Source organism: Aptenodytes forsteri, unplaced genomic scaffold (genome assembly GCF_000699145.1).
Source record: "Aptenodytes forsteri isolate BGI_AS27 unplaced genomic scaffold, ASM69914v1 Scaffold186, whole genome shotgun sequence".
Taxonomy (NCBI): Eukaryota; Metazoa; Chordata; class Aves; order Sphenisciformes; family Spheniscidae; genus Aptenodytes; species Aptenodytes forsteri.
In genome coordinates, this window is record NW_008793959.1 from 260,472 (window position 1) to 270,167 (window position 9,696).

Here is a 9,696-nt window from a genome sequence, read left to right on the forward strand (position 1 = left end):
GGGAAAGCTGGCCGGGGGGGCCGCTGCTCGGGGACTGGCTGGGCATCGGTCGGCAGGTGGTGAGCAATTGCATCATGTGTCACTTGCTTTGTATGTTGTTATTATTATTATTTTATTTTATTTCAATTATTAAACTGTTTTTATCTCAACCCACGAATCTTCTCACTTTCAGTCTTCCGATTCTCTCCCCCATCCCACCGGGCCCGGGGGGAGTGAGCGAGCGGCTGGGTGGTGCTCAGTTGCCGGCTGAGGTTAAACCATGACACCCCTCTAATTTAGGTTTATATGTCCCTAATAAGACGGTATCTCCAGTTTCTTTCGGCAGTGCGCTGATCTAGCTCAGTCCACTGCTGGCAACTTTCATCCTAATTATTTTAAAACTAATTTTGCCATAGAGCTGAATGAAAGGAGCTGCACAGAGCTCATACAGAGTGTATGTACAGCGTCTGACTGACTGACTGGGACTAATTGCTACTGCTTCCTTAAACAAGTGATGGTTATCTCGGATCTGTTTAAGCGCCCTTGGGTTTTGTATTGCACAGAAGCAAATGGGCCCCTTGGGTCGTAACTGCTGTGTTAACGATATCTGTGCTTTTAACGGCTTTTCCTTCCCTTCTCCAGGATGGTGATCAATTCACCAACTAGTCTATTGATGTTCCAGTTTGAGGATGTCAGGTGGGACTATACCTTAGACGCTGACCGAGAGGTGGTGGGCAAGAAAAGACAGCGCAACGGGACTTCAAGCAGAACACCGCTTCACCTTCGGCGGACGAGACGCCACGACCTCAGCCAGATGCATCGACTTGCTCTGGAGACACGAGGTGCTGACCGGCTCCTGCTGTCTTGCTGGACCCACTGCCAGTCACCGAAAGGCTGTGGAGCGTCTCCAAGTACTACGTACAGCCTCTGCAACACGCCGGCACCATTTTCTAAAATCAGTTAGAAATAGTTTCAAGTACCCACTGCCTTAATCTGAATCAATATAGACTCTCTGCTTTTTTAAAGTGCAGTCTGGTAGATGTGCTGTTGCATTTCAATAGTTCTGTCATTTCCAGGCTTTTGCAAAACCATTGTACCTTTTTAGAAAGGTTTGGTATAAATTCAACACGTTTGTCAAGACAGGCGCTGTCCCTTTCTAACTGAGTAATAGAGAAATCGGTAGTAGTATTCATGTTCTTACAGCTGGCATGCACGGAAACATGCTGCTGATTCAGTGCTTGAATTATTTATTAGAAAATACTCTAGAAAGTCATAGGACACCTGCATTCAGGGTCTGCCGTCACCGGGAAAAGCAATTGCACATATGCAGGCACCTTTTAAATGGTAACATTGTGATGTTATTTTTTTTAAATCGGCAGTTATTCAATACAGTATGTATCACAAATCTGGAAGATTTTTGATTATACAATCAAACTGTATATTGCAGATAAACTCATGGGCTAAGAAAGCTTTCATGCTTTTAAGGCCATCAGATGCTAACCTCCTTGATGCAGCTCTACTCGGTAAAAGACGTACAGTTCATAGAAACAGGAAACAAATAGGGAGTGCAACATATTTTCATTTTAGTGGCAAAAACCGCATACTTATTTAAAAAAAAATCAACATTTGCTGTCATCTTTGAATTCTGTGAGGTTTTCTGCTAATCAAATATCTTTGGATTATTTCTAATACCTCGACCTTTAGAAGCTGTGATAAGAGGCAAAACAGTAACCAAAGACTTGAAATCCCATCAGTTATCAAGATTTTATTTAATTAAAAGAAGTTTAACAGAAGCGAAGTTTAGAGATTACTTTCTTCTGTTTTCTAGCTCTCCGCTCTGAACTGATGAAATCCGCAGCTTGCCAGCAACAGCAGCATTTTCTCAAGGTCGAAAAGACTTTTCGTATTCAGGCAGAGCAGCAGAAAAAGCTTTTCATTCCTGGCACCAAACAGTCCCACGCCTCTGCCTCGGAAAAGTCAGCGAGAGCACGTTCTGCAAGAATGCTGGCAGATACTGGTAAGGACTTTTCACAGCTAGGTAGGACAGTAATTCTTCAAACAAGTGCACCTAAGATAAATGAACGGATTAAACAAAAGGTAGGGTGCTTTAGATCAGTCAAATAAACAGGACAAGTGCTCAGCTCTAGCTATAAGGCTTAGTCCTCTGGTATCTAGGATTTTTATTGTATACTTATTCTATTTTTGATTTCTTGATCAGGTGTAGGAGATTTCTGCACAAAATTTATTCAGGTAGTTGGTATTTAATCAATAGCAGTAACTCAGAAAATTGTTTAAAAAAACCCCCTATATGTAAATTGTCTCAGCCAGCAAAGACGTGGCAACCTGAAACTTGAAAATAGTTTCTGATAGTACTCAGGTCTCAGATAGTACTGAGATCACAAACATAGTCTGTGGCCATACAGCATTTGTCTCCTTAAGTTAGTTTTTCTCAGGTTTTATATTCAGAATCTGTTGGGATCTTAAACTTTAAGACATACTCTGACATCTTGCTTCAGAAGAGCTGGACCAATTGAAAGTCTCTAACCCCAAACTCGCAGTGTTTGTAACTAGGATGCAGGGTCATATGTCCGTGAGATGAAGCAGTTCTAAATTCTGTGAATGAGGAACAAGCAGGAATTTTCATTAGTTTGTTTTGCTGTATTCTGCCTTTCTGCACTGTAACTTAATGTTCTCTAAAATACATTTCTAGAGGGCAGAAGTTTCAGTTAACCAGTCTGGAAAAACAGAATTGTATTGCAAAGCAATGATACGGGAGCGGCATGACATCGCAAAGCAAAGTGACAAATGACTCGCTGTGGCAAGGCCATGGGACTGAGTGTCTTACGCAGTCTGTATCATAATCCCCGTCTAGTTCTTAGTCAAGGGCATCATCACACAATCCATCTTGATGTCTGTCATACAGCACAGGTCACTCCCTACATCCCTTGAGGCAGCAAAGCTAGGCTATGAAGCATGTCTTGTGATTTCCAATTCAAGTGCAGCTCTGAGTAGTAATGGTTCAAAGTGGTTCTCAGATGTTGGCTACGTCAAAGATTTCTACCAGGAACTGACCTGTCTTGAAGCCTTTTCCCAAAGCACAAACTGTGGGACAAGAAAGGGGTGCATGGGGAGAGGTGGTGGGGAACCTCGTTCCTTTTAGAAACCATAGTTTCGGACAAGGTGGGTACCAAACCATCCACAGACAAATACAACGTCTGTTACAGAATCTGACTTTAGTTTGACCCATAGTACAGGCTATGGCAAGGAACACTTCTCAGTTAACCAGGACAGAATTACCTCCGATGTTGGCAGTGTCACTAGTGAGGCCGAGGAAGAGCAAACTGAAATGGGCACTGTTGGCTTGTAGCTTCCTACGCTGCCTGTTCTGTAGATAAACTCGGACTGTCCACGTGCCTGTCAATCCAGCACCCATCCCTGGCCTTACTCAGAGTACTACCCTGCCAACAACGATCGCAAAAAACCATCCTCAACTTCACATCTTGTTTTATTTTTGGAAACAGATGGCAAATCTGAACACGGGCCTTCTCTCTATGTACCTGCACGTCCTGACAGGGCAGAAGCCACTTCGCAGCATGAAAAGAGAAGAGGCCCAAGTTGTCCAATGTCCCCCGACAAGTTCCTCTTAACTGTCAGCATGCTGCAGAACGCCTGCAGGTCAGCCCTAGCCAGCTCCGGTATTAAGCATGCTGCGAAAGTCAGGGAAGCATGGGAACCTCCATGGGAACATCAGCAACGCCGCCCCAAAAAGGTACAAATACACAAACCCCCTCTGCAATGCAAAAACGATCAGGCAGCCCAGCTCCAACGTGTGAGATTGCACAGCGATTCTCTGACTGTGAAAAGAATTTCTATACCCTTTGAAACCAAAATGCTGCGGCTCAAGCTGAAAAACTCTTTGCATGGACCCGCTGTGAATTCCTCCATCCCCGCTCCCTCTGTTGTACGTCCCAAGACTTGTTGTGGTTTGCTGCGAGAAAAGAAAGCTCACAGCGGTCATGGTAAAGCTCTTCCTCTCACCGAAGACGGGGTTCAGCTTATCGATCCCTTTACAGCTTCTTCTGACCTGATCAAATCAACGCGTGTGATGATTGCACAAATGAAGAATGAAGCGGTTCCCAGGAGAAAAAAGCCCTTTTGTCCGTATGCTGCAGACCCTTCCCGGAGTGACAGTGGCTTCAGGCTTCTGACAGCAAAACAGAAGGAGGTACATGAGGCAGCCACTGTAGCTCAGTATCAGGCACACCAGGCAAAGCTCACAGAAGATCAGCAAAGAGCACGCAAGAAGGCCTGGTTAAGGAAAATTAAAGGCCTACCTATAGACTCTTTTACTGAGGAGGGGAAAATAGCTGCTCCTGAGCTTGGGCTTAATACATTTATCTAAGGTAATCCCTTAGTCCAACAACCAACCAGTATCTGAGGATTCTGGCATCCAGCTGAGTCTGCCATGTCAACCCCTGTGGTTTCTAAGTATAAAAGACATCTCCGCTGTAAGTTCTTCTAAGAGATATTATTGGTATATTCAGCTGTTTCTCCAGGCAGTGAATGGACCGAGTCCTCTCCTGGATTTATCTTGCTAGACCTGCTGTCACTACAGACACAGCGCTGTTTGACACTAATATAGCTCAACACATGGCTCAACTGTGTGTGAATAATAATAAAAAACCTTTATTAGAGTTTATGTGGCTTGATTACAGTTTATAAGCTGAAGAAGTGTGGACTGAAAACTGGCTGAGCAGCTGAGCCCAGAGGGTGGTGATCAGTTGCACGAAGTCTAGCTGGAGGCCAGAAACTAGCAGTGTAGCCCAGGGGTCAATACTGGGTCTGGTTTTGTTTAACATCTTCATTAATTAACGACGTGGGCGACGGGGCAGGGTGCACCCTCAGCAAGTTGGCAGGGGACACCGAAGTGGGAGGAGTGGCTGATGCACCAGAGGGTCGTGCTGCCATCCAGAGGGACCGGGACAGGCTGGAGAAATGGGCCGAGGGAGACCTGGTGAAGTTCGGCGAGGGGAAGGGCCGAGTCCTGCCCCTGGGGAGGAGCAGCCCCAGGCAGCAGGACACGCTGGGGCCACACCCAGCTGAAGCAGCTTAAAATTTAATTTGTACTAAATAGAAAAATAAAGGTAGTGTTTTCTATTTCTCCATTTTTGTGGATAAAATGCCTAAATGTGCTTGATTTCCACTAATGCTCGGGACTTAAATGGGCTTGAGTTGGGAAGACAAAAACCTCTCCAGCTGTCCAACTCTGAGTATCTGGGCCAGCGCACCAGAAATCTATTATTCTCCTGCATTAGAGGCTTGAGGCGGGACAGTTCTGCCCGCGGTCACGTCAAGGGTCCTTTCAGCAGCAGTTCTGGTTTGAGATGAAAGTCTGTGAAACTCCCCATACACAGGACTTAAATGGGCTTGAGTTGGGAAGACAAAAACCTCTCCAGCTGTCCAACTCTGAGTATCTGGGCCAGCGCACCAGAAATCTATTATTCTCCTGCATTAGAGGCTTGAGGCGGGACAGTTCTGCCCGCGGTCACGTCAAGGGTCCTTTCAGCAGCAGTTCTGGTTTGAGATGAAAGTCTGTGAAACTCCCCATACAGTAGGGTGGTGATTAGTTTTTGTTTGTTTATTTTAATGTCGTCTTCAACTTCCAAACCCTGGGATTAAGCCAGACCTTGCCAACAGTGAAAAATAACAATAGTCGTCCCCCAGAGAACAATAATGAACAGGTAATAAAAACTAAGTGCCCATGTAAAACTACGAGGAAGCCAGAAACTAATGAAGATGTGGGAGCTGGACTGTTGTAATTCAGACTTGCTGCCGAAAGGCCGTGCAGGCTGGGGATGAGCGAGGGTGGGAGGTCAGCAGTTGGCCTTATTGCAGCACGTCTGCGCTATGGTACAGGGATTGTAGCTGTCTGAGGTGGCTTTGCCCGACATTAGTTTTCAGACACGAAGCAGCAAGGATTTCGCGCTCAGCCACGGGATGGCACTTTCTCGCAAGGAATCTGGCGTAAGCGCAGCTGCAGCCAGAGGCCTTTTGGCACAACCTCCCTGGAAAAAAGCATCTAATAGAGGGAGCCCGGTGGAAAAACATCACGGAAAGGCTGATGCCTTTTTAGTCATGCCGAAGTGAGGAGGATTAGAGTGCTGTCTTCCTATTTGGAGCCAATAAATCAGCATCTCCCTGCAGGTTTGGGTCCTCAGGCACTTACAAGATGCTACAGCCAACAGAGGTGGTGTGAAATTACCTACAAAGGCAGAGCTGGACCAAGTCCTTCCGCGATCGGCTTTAGCTCAGCACAGTGGATGCAAAGCCGGGAGCTGGGCGTCAGAGATGCATTGGAAGGGAGTTAACGTATGGGACGATGTCATACACGGCACGTGAAGTCACTTACAAAGGTAACTAAGAGGAGGTTGTTTTACTGTCTTTGCAATTCACTTCTGCATTAAATTGACCTGTCTGTGCACCTGGCCTTCGGGTGCGCGGAGGGGACAACCTGGGGGTGCCGGCGGCAGCACTGGCGTTGTGCAGGGCGCGATGCACCCGCAAGCAGAGATCAAGCCAGACAGAGTGGTGGCAAGGTAGTTTCGACAGAGTTTTGTTGTAACTAGGTGCCATTAGTGTTGTACTCGTCACCCGCAAAGCGTAGATAATATGATCCTGATGTGATGATTCCACACTGATGTCACGGCAGTTTTGTCTGTATAGCTCGACAGGCGTTTCTGAACAAAACGTGCTTTTACCCGAGTGCTGGTTATAGCTAGAAGTGTTTGTATTTCAGCAGAGGAACGGTGCCCGACGCTTCACTCAGTGAACGGAAAAGGAGCGAGAGAGTATTAAAAAGAGGCAACAGCAAAGATATAAAAAGTACATTAAGTTTTTTATATAGTGTTGTATTTATCAGTAACAGCTTTGGATTGCCTGTGACATGGCATGCTGACTTAAGTGAGCATTGCAAGTGTACTTGTTAACTAGGTAAACAAAATGGGACTTTTTAATGTTGCCTTTAAATCGATGTGAAAACAAAACTGTACGCAGGCAGTATTGAAGCGAAAGGACGTTTTACTTGTTTGTGGCTGGATCACGCCCCACGAGATTAGATCGTGTATATCAGACTTAAGATAGCAGCGATTCTAATAACTCTACATCTGCCCTTTCTAAATTAAAAAAAAAAAAATTAAAAAAATTAAAGAGTTGCCCTGTAAGTGGAGGATGGAGAGCAGGAAAAAGCTGATCAGGAGGTGAGGACTGGAGCTGTTACACCTGGGTGACTGAAACTTTTAAGCCATCCTACACATCTGACTTGGCACAAACCTTTCCAGCAGGCCTGTAAATGGCAATCTCCTAATTCATCAGGCTCAATTCTGCAAAGATCGCTGACCTATAAAAGAGCATGGACAAGTCAACAGGCTGGTAAGTACATAATTTTTATGTGAGCCAGGTCTCACGATGAACATTAAGTGTTCTGACTTGCTGCTACGCTTATTTCTATGGTGCCTCTCTGCTGTGTTCTTTCAGGTGTTAAGTAAGTATAAAGTGTTAATTTGAATCCAGTACAGTTTTTGAGAAAGTCATGAGAGGGAGGGCTGCGTCACTTAGGGCACTAGCAGGTACCAGAGCTCTTTACAAGCGAGCGGGGATATTAACCCTGGAGCATGGGTGAGTCTGAGCCCCGGGGTTACAGTCTGCACGTCTGGGGATCTTCCCTGTAGCCGCAGCTCCGCGCCTTGATCTTCCTCCTGGATGGCTCTAACTGTGGGGTCCGGGGCCCCATGTATGGTAGAGACCATTAAATAGCCAGGTCTTTACACGATGAACATTAAGTGTTCTGACTTGCTGCATAATACGCTTATTTCTATGGTGCCTCTCTGCTGTGTTCTTTCAGGTGTTATGTAGAAATAAAGTGTTAATTTGAATCCAGTAGTTTTTGAGAAAGTCATGAGAGGGAGGGCTGCGTCACTTAGGGCACTAGCAGGTACCAGAGCTCTTTACAAGCGAGCGGGGATATTAACCCTGGAGCATGGGTGAGTCTGAGCCCCGGGGTTACAGTCTGCACGTCTGGGGATCTTCCCTGTAGCCGCAGCTCCGCGCCTTGATCTTCCTCCTGGATGGCTCTAACTGTGGGGTCCGGGGCCCCAGCTGTGTTTTGGGGACAGCGTACGCCAAGAGCCCGATGCTTCGCTGCCCCCCCAGCAGGTCCCGGTGGGTGGGAATGCCCAGAGGGCCGAAGGGAGCTTTGTCCGACACCAACGCCTGAACAAGGCGAAAGCAGCAGAGACCTGCTCCCCAGCTCGGAGTGCGGCCCGTCCCAAAACCTTCCGACAGTTTAACGCAAAGGTTAGGCAGTGGTGCTGCGTATCTTCGGAGGTGCCGAGAAATTCACGTTTCCCCAACAACAGCAGCAAGATATTAGCTGTGTTGCAGCAACACTGATGGTAATTTCTGTAATCTCCCTTTTGCCGCACCACAACCAGGTTTTGGATTTTTGCAAAGAATCATAGAATCACTAAGGTTGGAAGAGACCTCTAAGATCATCGAGTCCAACCAAGAAACCACGGGGAAGGTTGTCCAACGAGAATGCATCGCTGGTACCAGCACTTCATACGCTTCCACAGTATTGCTCTAGATGATGGTATTTTTAGCCGACAACTGGGGACTGTCGCTATTGACACAAGCTAAGGGAGCGCTCACACGGGTCCCCCGTGCTTGCTCTCCCCTCTCCCACCAGCGTGTGGGAGACGTGAAGCAGATGAGGTACCAAAACAGCTCAAAGTACTCCTGGGTCAGCCCAGCTGGAGACTTTTTTTGTCCTTAAAAAGCTCTGGATTTCTACATCTCTGCTTTGATGTACGACTTGCTATAGAGATCACAGTCTTACAGGTCTGAAATCTCATTTCAGGCGTATGAATACACCTAAGGATGAGCTAGTCCCAAAAATAATGAAATCTGAACTAAACACACAGTCCTTCAAGAATGCAGCAGCTGCCAGATCCGCCCGGTACGCAGTTACGGCTGGAACCGGCTACGGCGAGAGCGATCCAGAAGGGGAGACGCCCTTTTTGCTTCAAATAGGATCAAGTAACGATCCTTCAAAGAGGCAGCAAGTAGTAAACCAACGCCGTGCCTCATTGCAAGGCAACCCCTTTGCTCCTTTGCGCTTGCCAGAAGAGATGGAAGAACAACTGGAAGGAAGAACCCTATAGTTAACTTTGTCTTCCTTTATAAACGAAGCGGGAGTTTACTCATTTCTTCCCCAACGCGCGTTTTCTGACTGAATTGCTCGCGTACAAAAGCGGCTGGGCAGCGTGTTTCAGACGAGCTGTTGGCAGACGGCCTCCTCGGCGCGTGGGCGAGCTCGCAGCGGCCGGTGCATCCTCGGGCTTCGCTCCTCGCGCCGATCGCTGCCACGAGCAGTTTTAAAACGCGTCCTCGGGCTTCGCTCCTCGCGTGCGCTCACGCCGATCGCTGCCACGAGCAGTTTTAAAACCAGGGCACGGCCAACTTGCGCCGTTTTCCCTGCGAGCTCTGTGCCTTTCTGGGGACTTCGTAAAAATCGAAGCTTAAAGCTTCCCCGTTGTCTCCAGCGCGGCTGCTCAGCCTTTCCTTATGTGCTAAAAATACCCATCTGAGGGTGTTACTCCAGTTTGAGCTTTTTCTATCACGTTTTCTAGACATCCAGTTGTTTGATTATTTTTTTTTGGG

General features: G+C 47.0%; 2 protein-coding genes across 2 annotated transcripts in view; both read left to right on the plus strand.

Annotated features, from left to right (window-relative positions):
- LOC103904225 (F-box/WD repeat-containing protein 10) overlaps positions 1-4,381 on the plus strand; it is a 17,183-nt gene extending 12,802 nt beyond the window's left edge. Inside the window, exons 11-13 of the mRNA XM_019473670.1 lie at positions 622-821; positions 1,838-1,996; positions 3,501-4,381. Coding sequence (XP_019329215.1) covers positions 622-821; positions 1,838-1,996; positions 3,501-4,381 — 1,240 coding nt within the window. The remainder of the gene's footprint in view (positions 1-621; positions 822-1,837; positions 1,997-3,500) is intronic.
- Positions 4,382-6,531: 2,150 nt separating this feature from the next.
- Positions 6,532-9,696, plus strand: part of LOC103904315 (Golgi apparatus membrane protein TVP23 homolog B) — a 10,418-nt gene continuing 7,253 nt past the window's right edge. Inside the window, exon 1 of the mRNA XM_009285785.1 lies at positions 6,532-6,575. Within this exon, the coding sequence (XP_009284060.1) occupies positions 6,532-6,575 (44 nt within the window). The remainder of the gene's footprint in view (positions 6,576-9,696) is intronic.